Raw genomic sequence first — 14,640 nt, 5'->3', positions numbered from 1 at the left:
ACAGCAGATGTGTTACTGGCCAGATCACCAGGTGAAAACAGATGTAGCCACCACATCTAATGATTGGTAAGCTGCAATATATTATATTATTGATTTTGGGTTTAATCCTACTTTAACGGCTTTTCAGTATTAAAATTTACAAAATGAACTATTTGCCTTGCAGTTGTCATACAAGGCTACTCTTCGTGATATGCATCATAAATAAAACATATGGTAAAACAAGGCAGTGCCCTGATGGAAGTAGCTTTTAAAATAAACAATATAAACTAAATAAATTAAACAATGAACAAATGTAAAAGCAGATGTTATATTAAGGGAAATCTGATATATATATATATATATATATATATATATATATATATATATATATATATATATATATACGCATTTTTAAAATGAAAAATGTAAATTGTAATTAATATGTGAAGTTAACAGCGCCTACTGTTATTTAGTCATCTGTTTTTTTTTGTTTTGTGTTCATTAAGATCCTGAACGACCCATAGGATTTAGTGTCTTCAATATTTCAACACACTCCTTTTCAGTACATTGGAGGCAACCATACGGACGGGTAGAAAGATATCAAGTGGATCTCTTTCCTCAGCCTGGCTTTGTTTCTATTAGAGATCTTGGAGGTGGAGAGTATCAGGTATGTTTTTCATTATAGTATGTGGATGGGCAACTTTTGTTTATACTGTGAGCTCATTGGAATATTCTTTGGAAAGCTGACCAACCATGAAGCTAGCTTCTCACCCCCTCGCTCTGTATTTTACATAGAATGCATACAAAATGAAATATGTTAAGTTTGTGAGAACAAATTTTCAACATGAGGGGAGTGTTCCTTTAACAACAACTAGATATTTTTAATTTTTTTATGCTTATTTTTTTAACTCCTCCATGAAACTTCAGTCAGTCACCAAGGAGTTCATGAATAGTTTAACAAAGGAAGGGGAGTGCTATTGAGTAATACAGACTCATTAATTGTGTACTGTGCAGGCAGACCTAGCTTTAAATCATTAATGCAGGCAACATTTCCCTGTTGCCATCAAAAAGACATAGGAACAATTCTAGGTTCTGAAGAGTAAAATAATGATTACCTTTCCTGTTGTTTTTCTGCTGCTTCTTTGGAGAAATACAGCTATACAGGTATGCTGTTTTTATTATCTGTTCCAGTTTATGTATGGTTGCTGTTTTTCATTTCTTTTTATAAGTGAGGGTTGAAGATCTAGAGATGGGCAGCCTAGGAAAGTGAGCTGTGAGTGCCAAGTGAAGCATTTCAGCTCTCTCTTGGATAAACATTTTTTTCAACAAGGAAATATTCCATGCTGCATTTTGTTACCTAGAATCCATCCATCACAGTGGGAATTTAAGTCAGGAGCTTGCAAATGCTCTGGGATTCTTTAATGCCAGTAGTTTCTGGGTGGAAGTTCTCAGAGCCTTGAGAAGTTTCTTTCTGCACACTGCACTTAATATTTCATCAAATTCTAGTTTCTTTGGCATTTCAGGCAGATGTCTCCAGTGCTGTTCCTGGTACCACGTACACCGTCACAATTTCCGCAGTGTCATCTTCAGCCTACAGCTCCACTGACAGCAAGTCATTGATGACCAACGAAACCAGTAAGTTTGCTTATCGTTCTATCCGTGTGCTGGGGAGTTTGGATGGGAGGATTGAAATTTCACGCCTCTGAATATACACAGAATCTGAAATATTGATAAACAGGTGTACAGCAGAAATATTTTCTGCCTGGAAAAAGTTTGTTTTGTTGAATGAAATTTTCACTGGAAATGTGAGGTGCGCAATTGCCTTCTAGGTTTATGAAAAAGTCATAGGTGCAATTATTATGTAAATAAGGATGTATTGACTTATGCTGGCCATACACTATATGAAAAATCGGCCGAACCCATTTTCGAAAAACGAACATTTGGCCGTGAGCGCAAACGATATTGCCATCATGTAATGACTGATAAATCGGTCAGTGGACATAAATTAATGCATTTTTTGTTTGTTTTTTTACATATACCTAGTGCAGACAGTTCGGATGGGAAACACATTAACCTTCCAATTTACCATTCGTTCAGCAGAAAATTTCCAAACTAATTTTTTCGGCTCAAAAACGTCCCAACGATTATCGAATTCGTGCCATTTAACTGGCCATAAAACGAACGAACTGTCTAAATGACTGAATTTCTGCCGATTTTTCATATAGTGTATGGCCAGCATTAGGCTGGCCATACATTATACTATTTTCTTATACAATTACTTTCAACTATGGAGTACAAGGGCCTGTCTGATTGCATACAAAATTGAAAGTGTTTAGGTTTGCCCTTATTTTATATCTAAAGGATAATTGAATAAGAAAATCGTATAATGTACATCCAGCCTTATTCTATACATTTTGCCACCTCCTGAAACCCTATACACAGCTTCTTTACAAAAAGATTCCATAAACATGATTGTTGGATGATCTGAGAATTGATTTTTATGTCTATTCTTCAATGCATACATGAAAATGGTAAACATGATATGCCACCTAAAATAACCCACAATTCTTTAATTTGCTCAATCGTCATAGAATCATGATAGAAATGCGATAAAAGGATCAGATGACATAATTATAGTAGAAACGTGATCAGCACTGCTAAATAATAATTTTCATTCGAGTTGCAACAAATACCAATGTGAATCACGCATTGAGTGTTCTAATTGTACTATTAAATATAACAGTGCTAGTATGCTAGTTTTTTTCTGACTATAGCCACAACACTGTGAACATAGCGTTGGGGTTATTTTTTTATAACTAGGGAGTATTAACTCACATTAACATATCAAACATCAGCTAATATGTTTTCTGGTTGCCATAGGTTACTGCAACCCATTGCTCTTTCCTTTATGATGCTCAGTTGTGCCAAAGCTGTCAGTTTATCACAACAATATAAAAAATAGAAAAATAAAGTACATTGATTTAGAGTTAAGGAAACAAATTGTTATTTTTTATGTAAGACAAAATGGCAAAAAGAAAACAAAACAAAAAAGAACAACAGAGTCAGGTAGTTAAAAAGCCCACTCTTCAAATATTTCTTGACTTATTGCTTGTCATATACAAAGGTCATACCAGTGTCAGTGAAATCTTTTCCTGTTTTCAGCATTGCAACTATCAGAGCCAAACTGGCACTGATATGAGGCTATCCTGCATAGTTTTAGAACATCACATATTTTACATTCTTGCTAAAGAATGTTTCTCAGGTTTGTGTATTTAATCATCTTTTGTAACACTGTATTGGGAAGAAAAGCCTAATGTTAACAGTTAATCATTCATACAAATGGCTTTTTCCTGTGTTTTCCAGTTTGTTATACTTCCTATGGTAGACTGTTACGATATTTTCAGTTGCTGTTGCTTTGCAGACATGTGTTTCTTTTCAATTACAGTTCCAGGACCCCCTGATAATTTAGCTGGAGAAAGAGTGGGCTCTGCTGGAATATTGCTGTCTTGGTCTATACCACGGAGTACAAATGGCAAGATTGTAGCTTACTCTGTCATTTACAGAGAGGTTTGCCCATGGATGCAGTCATCTTACACCCAAGTAGCAACAACAGCTGACAGTCTAGAAGTTCTCTTGACAAGTCTGACCCCTGGAACAACATATGAAATTAAGGTACTTATTCTAAAGTATTTGATGTGATATTATTTATAATTTACATATGATTTATATGATATGATATTTATATGATATCCAGAACAACGTAGTTTAAATATTGGGTTTCTTTTTTTGTATAATGGTGCATTATTTTGTGGTCCTTCAAAATATATTTCTTGAGATAAGCTATGGTAACAGTTAAGAAAAAATAATTACTATAATTACAGCTTACACTAAATTAGCCCATAGACATTACATGATTCAAATAATTGGAGAGAGTAAACCCATAACAATAATCAATAATATGTAAGATCGCAGAAACCCAAGTTCTCAAAAATATGGACACATGGATATAGAACAGAGCTATCAGATAAAGAAATTTAAGGAAATGTGATCCAATATAAGCTATTTCTTTATAAATCCACAAATGCTAAAATTGTTATGTCCACCATCTCTCATTACATACCAGATGGGGAGCCAAACCTCAAGAAAGTAGAACAACAGTGAACTACATACAAACTATAATAGTTTGTACGTAGATGTACTGGGAGCCAGTGGAGATAACAATCATGACATGGTTAAGTTGGTCACTTTTGGATCGATAAGTGCTCTGCTTTGGGAGCACAATTGATCAGATATGTTAAATATGTTTGGATGAATACTGTGGTCTTCATTCTGATATGTGTCACCAGGATTGCCCATTATCCATGCATATTCAGGTGATCGTACCTGCACATCCAATCACTTTCTGATTTCTGCCATAAGACTTTGGAATTTGTGTTTATGTCTGAATTGAAGTCGTTATTGTATGGTAACAACTTAACTAGTAGTCAGCATTGAATATTGGTTGCCATGACAGCATCGGCATGTATAGTGGTCTCTGGGATAGCTGCTCTGTTGTATATAGACATCTGGAATGTGGTGCACCATGGATGTGTATAATAAATATTAAAATGATTGAGCAAGTTTTGCAGTTATGCATCCTGTGCAATGGTAGGAAAACAAATTCTGCAGAACAATTGATACCGTAGGTTGAACAGAAAGCTTGGATTGGTAAAGAAATATTTTCTATCCAGAAGCTATTTTTAAATATAAACAGTATTTTTAACACTGATTGAAAAAATATATCTATTTGCTGTACTTTGCACAGTTCAGCGCTTCTCTTGACTGTAATGATGCTATATCTAAATAGATAATAATAAAATATATCTAGAAATTGTCCCAGTGTAGGGAATACCAGATGCTGTGCTGCTTTGTTGCTCAAGAAAGTAGTACAAATACCTATGCCCAGTGTATTATAATCTGCATCAACCAGATTTCAGTTTACTGATGTAGACTCAATAAAATATATATACTGTATGTTTGCATATAGTAATTGCTCTTTATAATATTGTTCGCTGCCTTAATGTGCAGGCCTGAAAGAGATTTATAACTGTCCACTATGAAGGGTACCAAAAAACCATCAGTATTAAAGACTAAACAGTCAATGCTACTATTTTAGGTTGAATGGCTGAATCATCCATCTGCTTTATTTATATCTTGAAGATTTTAAATGTGGTTTTCTTTTTGTCTGTCTAAGTCCAGTGGAGTTTAGTAATGAGTAGCAATATAGATTGCCCTGTGGTCTTGCAGTGCTGAGGTCAAATCATTATCTTCAATTAACTTTTCTGTTTTTCCTGTATTTGTGTGGGTTTACTTTATATCTTTTTTAAATTATTATTTGCACAGTCTAAAACAGCTAAGCCTATGCAAATGCATTCTGCATATTTGGAGATTTAAGTAGAAAGGCACCTATACTTCTTACTTTTTGTAATGGATTACTTTGCAACTAAAAGTAAAAAAGAAAAAGCTATATATTTGTAAAAGGGATTTATCTGAATATATATACATACATTCCATAGTTTATATAGGGTACAGCAGTGGTCAGTACCTCTTTGACCTATCTTACTGATTGGTAGCACTTACAACCCTAACAGCTCTGTGAGGTAGCCCAGGTGACCAACTCCCTTCTGTATTCAGAGCTGACACATTGTGCGAATCCTGTTCTTGATGCTTAAAGTGGAAGGACAGTCTAAAATAGGTTTTCCTAAGTTTCCTCCTCCTACCTATAGTTGTGCTCATAAATTTACATACTCTGGCAGAATTTATGATTTCTTGGCCATTTTTCAGAGAATATGAATGATAACACAAAAACTTTTCTTTCACTCATGGTTAGTGTTTGGCTAAAGCAATTTATTACCAATCAACTGTGTTTACTCTTTTTAAATCATAATGACAACAAAAACTACCCAAATGACCCTGATCAAAAGTTTATATACCCCAGTTCTTAATACCGTGTATTACCCCCTTTAACATCAATGACAGCTTGAAGTCTTTGTGGTGTTTGTGGATGAGGCTCTTTATCTTCTCAGATGGTAAAGCTGCCCATTCCTCTTGGCAAAAAGCCTCCAGTTCCTGTAAATTCTTGGGCTGTCTTGCATGAACTGCAAGATCTCCCCAGAGTGGTTCAATGATATTGAGGTCAGGAGACCGAGATGGCCACTCCAGAACCTTCACTTTATTCTGCTGTAGCCAATGACAGGTCAACTTGGCCTTGTGTTTTGGATCATTGGCATGTTAGAATGTCCAAGTATATCCCATGTGCAGCTTCCTGGCTGATGAATGCAAATCTTCCTCCAGTATTTTTTGATAACATACTGCATTCATCTTGCCATCAATTTTGACCAAATTTCTCACACATCCCCAAAATATCAGTGATCCGGCTCCGTGTTTCACAGTAGGAATGGTGTACCTTTCATCATAGGCTTTGTTGACTCCTCTCCGAATATAGCGTTTATGGTTGTGGCCAAAAAGCTAAATTTTGGTCTCATCACTCCAAATGACTTTGTGCCAGAAGGTTTGAGGCTTGTCTCTGTGCTGTTTGGCGTATTGTAAGGGGGATACTTTGTGGCATTTGCGCAGTAATGGCTTTCCTCTGGCGACTCGACCACGCAGCCCATCTTTCTTCAAGTGCCTCCTTATTGTACATCTTGAAACAGCCACAACACATGTTTTCGGAGAGTCCTGTATTTCACCTGAAGTTATTTGTGTGTTTTCCTTTGCATCCCAAAGAATTTTCCTGGCAGTTGTGGCTGAAATTTTAGTTGGTCTACCTGACTGTGGTTTGGTTTCAACAGAACCCCTCATTTTCCACTTCTTGATTAGAGTTTGAACACTGCTGATTGGCATTCTCAATTCCTTGGATATCTTTTTATATCCCCTTCCTGTTTTATACAGTTTTCCCACAGATCCTTTGACAATTCTTTTGCTTTTCCCATGACTCAGAATCCAGAAACGTCAGTGCAGCACTGGATGAAGGATGCAAGGATCTGTCAGGAGTCCAGAAACTCATTGACCTTTTATACACACACACTAATTACAAGCAAACAGATCACAGGTGAGGATGGTTACCATTTAATAGCCATTCAAACCCTTTTGTTTCAACTTGTGTGCATGTTATCAGGCCAGGGTATGTAAACTTTTGATCAGGGTCATTTGGGTAGTTTCTGTTGTCATTATGAGTTAAAAAAATAAACACAGTTGATTGATAATACATGGCTTCAGCCAAACACTAATCATGAGTGAAAGAAATGTTTTTGTGTTATTATTTATATTCTCTGAAAAATGACCAAGAAATCATACATTCTGACAGGGTATGTAAACTTATGAACACAACTGTATGTTACATACTATTTATAAAAGAGAGCAGTGTGAATGCCTTTTTATAAATTTTGTTTAGCTTGGGTGTGGTCACATGACCCACAAGCAGTGTTCCCCTGTTCAGTGAGTGGTTGCTGCAGAAGATGGGAGGGAACATTGACAACGGAGGGGCAATGGAAGCCAGCAGGTGATGCCACAGCTCTGTGAATTCTGCTCTGTTGTCAAGCACTCACTGACACAGGGGATGTGCTGCTTCTGAATCAAATGTCCACACTAGGGATGGGCCGAACAACCCCCGGTTTGGTTCGCACCAGAACATGCGAACAGGCAAAAAAATAGTTTGAACGCGTAAACACCGTTAAAGTCTATGGGACATGAACATGAAAAATCAAAAGTGCTAATTTTAAAGGCTTATATGCATGGTATTGTCCTAAAAAGTGTTTGGGGACCTGGGTCCTGCCCCAGGAGACATGTATCAATGCAAAAAAAAAGTTTTAAAAACTGCTGTTTTTTCAGGAGCAGTGATTTTAATAAGGCTTAAAGTGAAACAATAAAAGTGTAATATTCCTTTAAAGTTCATATCTTGGGGGTGTCTATAGTATGCCTGTAAAGTGGCGCATGTTTCCGTGTTTACAACAGTCCGAGAGCAAAATGACATTTCTAAAGGAAAAAAGTCATTTAAAGGTACTCGCGGCTATAATGAATTGTCGGTCCGGCAATACACATAAAAGTTCATTGATAAAAACGGCATGGGATTCCCCCACAGAGGAACCCCGGAAACAAAATTAAAAAAAAAAAATGCCCTTCAGGTCTGGTATGGGTTTTAAGAGGAACCCCGCGCCAAATCCATACCAGACCCTTATCTGAGCATGCAACCTGGCAGGCTGCAGGAAAAGAGGGGGGGACCAGAGAGCGCATCCCCTCCTGAACCATACCAGGCCACATGCCCTCAACATGGGGAGGGTGCTTTGGGGTAGCCCCCCAAAGCACTTTGTCCCCATGTTGATGGGGAGAAGGGCCTTATCCCCACAACCCTTGCCTGGTGGTTGTGGGGGTCTGCGGGTGGGGGGCTTATCGGAACCTGGAAGACCCTTTTAACAAGGGGACCCCCAGATCCCAGCCGCCCCTGTGTGAAATGGTAACGGGGTACAGATGTACCCCTACCATTTCACAAAAAATGTGTGCAAATGATAAAAAAACACAATACCTGCCTTGGGACGTCTTTTTCTTCTTCTCGCGCTCCGACAGACCAAAAAAGAAAAAAAAAAAAGCTGCACGTCACCTACAATCTGCCTCTGGGAGGCCATGGGAGGCACCCACCGTAATGACCGGCCGCTCTCAGGTGACAGCTCTTTTATAACTGAGAGTGGGGCCACATGATGACATCGCCGGGTGACCCCGCCCCCCTCTGATGCACGGGGACATCCCTATGGCTTCCCCGTAGCACCAGAGGGGGGCAGGGCCGCCCGGTCCACCCTGTCTGACGCACGGGGACATCCCTATGGCTTCCCCGTAATGTCAGAGGGGGTGGGGCCACCCGGTTATGTAACCGAGTGACCCCTCCCCCTCTGACACTACGGGGAAGCCATAGGGATGTCCCCGTGTCAGAGGGGGCGGGGTCACCTGGCGATGCCATCGTATGGCCCTGCCATCAGTTATAAAAGAGCTGTCACCTGAGAGCGGCCGGTCATTGCGGCGGGTGCCTCCCATGGAGGCAGATCGTAGGTGGCGTGCGGCTTTTTTTTTTCTTTTTCAGTCCGTCGGAGCATGAGAAGAAGAAGACTCCGTGGGACAGTTTTATTTTTTTATTTTTTTAATATCCCAAGGCGTGTATTGTGTTTTTTTTTACAATTTTTACACATTTTTTGTGAAATGATAGGGGTACATTTGTACCCCGTTACCATTTCACACAGGGGGAGGGCGGGATCTGGGGGTCCCCTTGTTAAAGGGGGCTTCCAGATTCCAATAAGCCCCCCACCCGCAGACCCCCACAACCACCAGGCAAGGGTTGTGGAGATGAGGCCCTTTTCCCCATCAACATGGGGACAAGGTGTTTTGGGGGGCTACCCCAAAGCACCCTCCCAATGTTGAGGGCATATGGCCTGGTACGGTTCCCTTTTTTCCAGCGGCCTGCCAGGTTGCGTGCTCGGATAAGGGTCTGGTATGGATTTTTGGGGGGATCCCCATGCCATTTTTTAAAAATTTTGGCACAGGGTTCCCCTTACAATCCATACCAGACCTGAAGGGTCCGGTATGGATTTTGAGGGGGACCCCCACGACATTATTTTTTACATTTTGGTGCAGGGTTCCTCTTAATATCCATACCAGACCTGAAGGACCTGGTATGGAATTTGGGGGGACCCCCACGCATTTTTTCTTTAAGTTTTGGTTCGGGGTTCCCCTGTGGGGGAATCCCATACCGTTTTTATCAATGAACTTTTATGTGTATTGCCGGGACCGACAATTTATTATAGCCGCGAGTACTTTTAACTGACTTTTTTCCTTTCGAAATGTCATTTTGCTCTCGGACTGTTGTAAACACGGGAAACATGCGCCACTTTACAGGCATACTATAGGCACCCCCCAGGTACAAAATTTAAAGGAATATTACACTTTTATTGTTTCACTTTAAGCATTATTAAAATCACTGCTCCTGAAAAAACGGCCGTTTTTAAAACTTTTTTTTTGCATTCTCCCCTGGGGCAGGACCCAGGTCCCCAAACACTTTTTATGACAATACCATGCTTTCGAATTTGCTGCGAACACCCCAAATTGTTCGCTATTCGACAAACAGGTGAACACCCGATGTTCGACTCGAACTTACGTTTGAGTCGAACATCGGGACCATCCCTAGTCCACACCCAAAAAAAAATAATTGCATGCAGAAAAGATAGGAGGAGGGGGAGAGGCAACGTTTTTAAGCAACCTTTACCTCCACTTTAAGTCAGGTGTGGGTACAAGTACAAGCATGCTGCACTGTTTTTTACTAGACATATGCAATTCGTTTCGTAACAAATCGAAATTCAGACAAATTTTGCATCTTTCAGGCATTCCGATGCATCCGAATGTCCGAATAAAAAAAATAACGAATTTCAACTAATACGAAAGAAATTATAGCAGATATAACGAATTAATTCAACATGATTCGTTAATTCGTTAAAGATCCAATGAAACAAAAGGTCAAATCAAAGTAAATCTCACAGTCCAATCAGCTGATTAATTTTGTGCAGGAGGTTGGATTACTGCCAAAGTGCATTCCTGAGAACTGAGTGAGAATGGTGTTGTATTGTATTTGAGCAGAGGAGAAGAGATATTGTCATTGTGTGTGTTAATAGATTCAATAAACATTCATAAACGACTTTCCAAACTATCACGAATATATATACGTACATAAATATTGAATTTCAACTAATACGAAAGAAATTATAGTGGATATAACGAATGAATTCGCCATGATTCGAGATTCATATTCATATATAACGAATATCGACACTCTACAGAAATAACAAATTATCCATAAACTAATTAACGTAACATGACGAATATAACAGAACGAAATTATGTATTTTACGAATGAAAACAAAATGAAACTAAACAAAATTTTCCATTGTGCACAAGTCTATTTTTTGCCTGTGTCAGACTTCAATAGTTGGAGGGGGGAAGGTGTTGATAAGTCATTGATGTACTGTAGATTATGATTAAGGTAAAGACTGTTGTTAGCACTGGCGTTTTGGTGGGTTTTAAATAGGGCAGGTTCTCTCTCGAGCTCCTATTAAGAGAAATGTGACATCTGTAATTAAAAGGAGCCTGAAGATATCCCAGCACATGAAGCCATGGGAAAGGGAATAACACTTTGTACCTTTTAAAAATCACCCTTTTAAGGAACAGGCACATCATTGCTAGTAATAATTTAAGACAAAATTTTGATTTATTTTCTTGCATAAGTCCAACTATGGCCGGTACTTTTTTAAGTTTAAGCAGGAAAGGTTTGTTATGTTTTTGACAGTGTTTATATGACACTGAATTACACCTAGTGCATATAACAAGAGAAGTGAGTCTGAGCTATATCAGTACATTTAGGCTCTATGCACACTGGCTTAAAAAACATTGCTTCTACAGGAGTTTTGTGTTCTGCCTGTAGAAGCAGCTCAATGTTATCCTATGTGTCCATGTACATTAGGACGTTAAGAGGCATATTTTGAGTTTAACGTTTAGAGGCAGAAAAAAAACTCCTTCTGGTTCACGTTTCTGATTGGAGCTTGGAGGCAGTAAAAAAACGTAAAACTCTCCTAAACTTGTCGAAACTTTATACAAAAATGCTCTATATGAGTGTTTTTTTACTCCCGAGAGAACAGGCATTTTTGTAAGCCCAGTATGCATGGAGCCTAAGAATTGCAAAACTGCGATATCTATGTTTCTTTACATTAATGATTCATAGCACACTGAAGGAAAGTGGGTGATGGTAATTATGTAAGCCTGAATTTGACTGCTAGGAGATTGTGGTTGTAGATAATGTACTGGGGATTACAATAAGCTCTAAATGTAAAGGGTGATGTAGCCAGTTTGCTGGGATATTCTCTGGGACACAGGAAGAAATCATGGCAATGGAATGACAGAGCGCCTGTCTCTCAATGCCAATATGTGATTGAGAAGACCACCATATACATTACATAACACTAAGAGATATTCAATTCCTTGCTGTCTTTAAGACCCACCTCCACCAAGCCCAGCTTCTACAGAAAGAGCCAATAAGAGAGCTTCTTATATACCAAGATGGCCATTATGCATATAAAACAATTAATTTGATTGACTATTGTGTGGGGAAGCAGTGTGTGTTATATTTTTGCCATACTGTATAACTTAGACAGTCTTTCTGGCTAGCAGCGCTGAAGTCACCACACTGCTGAAGAGATCTGCAGGGTAGGGTGGCCTGGATCCTGTGGGACACCGTACAAATTTACAAGAATAGAGAACAAATTTAAAAACCACAGGACTATCCAGCAGGATTCACAACACTTGTCTGTGAGACGTGGAACTGCTGGCAGAAAAATGGTCCCAGATGTGTGTACTCCTACAAAAGTAAATCAACTGATCTTCTGTACAGTAAAGCCTTAAAGTTTTCACATGTTCAGAAAGCCCTATTAAAATGTGTAGTCAACAAACCTGGGCTACTGAAAAGTGCTTTAAGTAATTTGAGAAAGACATAGGAAGCTTGTCAAGTGCCTACATGCTAAGTCCCAGAAGTATTGAGTACTGTCCATGATACTTTTTTTATGCTAACATCCTTAAAACTGTTGGATAATGATTTAGGAAACCAAGGCCCACATCATGAACAGTACTCGATTGTTCTTGTTGCAAGGGCATTAATACGGCTACAATCACCTCAAGCATGATGGGCCCAGAACTGATTTCCATACTGAAAAATGCTTGCTGATCTCTGTATAGTGTCTCCGTCACATGATGCGTGAGACAGGTTCTGTCCTCAAGTAATACTTCATATTCATATCGCACACATTCCTGGATGAGCTCACAAATATGGGTGCTGCAGGCTGCAGCAACAACCAGCTGGATACTGTTTCAAGTCACAATGAAGATATTTGCCAGCACATCATGGAACGGCGTAAATAGCGTCCAAACGTGTAATTTATTGCATTATCAGAACACAAGGAGAGTGCAACGTTTCGGAGTCACGCAGGACCCCTTCGTTAGGCATGACAAAGGGGTCCTGCGTGACTCCGAAATGTTGCACTCTCCTTGTGTTGTGATCATGCAATAAATTACACGTTTGGACGCTATTTACGCCGTTCCATGGTGTGCTGGCAAATATCTTCATTCAGGTTCTGTCCTCAGCCACATAAGTTACACAACAGTGCTCTATGAACATTGTGAAAAAATTCCCAATTAGGACGCGCCCCCTCCTCGTCCATACTTTCATTGCTTTTGCTGCCTAAAATGTGATCTGTGAATGGAGGAGAGTCTAATGAGTCACAGGATTCTCTCCCCCTTTTACAGATTCTCTATATTATAGGAGGGGGTGTACTGCAGTCCATAGAAGAGAACTAGGAAGACTAACAACATTGTTTAAAGGAGAAGTATAGCCAAAGCTATTTTGGCTATACTTCTCCTATGGATCACAGGAGTCTTGTTTGTTCTGCACTCCTGTGACCCGTTTTCAGCCTACAATGGCCGCTGCCGGCTGATGGCAGCTGACTCAGCCTCTTAGCCACTCAAAGCCTGAGCCAGCCCCTCCCACCTCCCTCTACAGACCAGTATTTCATTGAGCACTGAACTGGCAGAGCAGAGAGCCAGTGACTGATAGTCATGGCTCTCTGCTCAGAGCAGAGGGGAGAACTGAGCGATCAGTGGTGTTTGATCACTCAGTTCTCAGGGTAGAGCCGGTGGGGGACAGCTGCAGCCATCTAGGTGAGTAGGGTTTTTTTTTTTTTTTGCTTTTCCCAAACCTCTCTTTTAAAGTGCTACTAAAGTCTTGTTTTTTTTTGTTAAAAATAACAAACTTATTATACTTACCTGCCCTGTGCAGTGGTTTTGCACAGAGCAGCCCAGATCCTCCTGTTCTCGGGTCCCTCTTCTGCGCTCCTGGCCCCTCCCTCCTGTTGAGTAATCCCATAGCAAGCAGCGGAGCCGAGCCACAGCTTCCTATGTCCATTCAGACATGGAGCCGCAGATAAGATATAAAGATATAAGATATAAAACCTTCTCCCTTTACAACCATTTTAAGATTTCACTTCTGTGCACATGAAGTTACAAGGATAAGTACTGGTATTTCCTGTTCTTGCACAAAATGTAAACAAATGCAAGTACCATTTCAAAGGACTGATAATGCATTATAATGCACATGCCCCACAGGTACAAGTTATCCACAGGGTCAGTCCACAGAACTATGCAGTGTGAGAAATATATGAGCTCTGTGGAAGCAGCACCTCAATGAGCAAGCTGTCAGCCTACATTCTTCCTTGTTCTGCACTTTTCGCATCTACAAAACACAACATTCTGCTACACCTGCTGCAACATCTATGGCTTCTGGTGAGAGGGAGGGAAGTCCCACAAAGAGTTTCAGAAGCTTAACATATGCTATGTCAAGTGAGAAAGTCATGGGGTCACACCGGGAAGAGTCAAGCAAATTCTGCTACATCCACTGCGCTATCTCCAGCAGCATCCTTCCCAAGGCATTTGTCACTTTTGCAACTGCAGTCCTCAAATCACCCCCATGCCCAGCATCTGGAAAAACTGCTGGCTGTTCAGTTACTCCCATTACAGCCCTCTTCCAAAAGTTTATGGTATGTTCTA

At 39.7% G+C, this 14,640-nt stretch overlaps 1 protein-coding gene across 2 annotated transcripts in view; it reads left to right on the top strand.

Moving 5' to 3' along the window:
- The first annotated feature begins 1,358 nt into the window (after positions 1 to 1,358).
- The window catches only part of PTPRQ (protein tyrosine phosphatase receptor type Q), a 450,263-nt gene continuing 436,981 nt past the window's right edge, over positions 1,359 to 14,640 (top strand). For both annotated transcript variants that reach the window (XM_073620248.1, XM_073620247.1), the window contains exons 1-2: positions 1,359 to 1,614; positions 3,425 to 3,651. In XM_073620248.1, the coding sequence (XP_073476349.1) occupies positions 1,599 to 1,614; positions 3,425 to 3,651 (243 nt within the window). In that variant the 5' untranslated portion in view covers positions 1,359 to 1,598. The remainder of the gene's footprint in view (positions 1,615 to 3,424; positions 3,652 to 14,640) is intronic.

This window comes from Aquarana catesbeiana, linkage group LG03, assembly GCF_042186555.1.
Source record: "Aquarana catesbeiana isolate 2022-GZ linkage group LG03, ASM4218655v1, whole genome shotgun sequence".
Classification (NCBI taxonomy): Eukaryota; Metazoa; Chordata; class Amphibia; order Anura; family Ranidae; genus Aquarana; species Aquarana catesbeiana.
The sequence above is the reverse complement of the archived record's forward strand: the minus strand, read 5'-3'. Positions and strand labels throughout refer to the sequence as shown.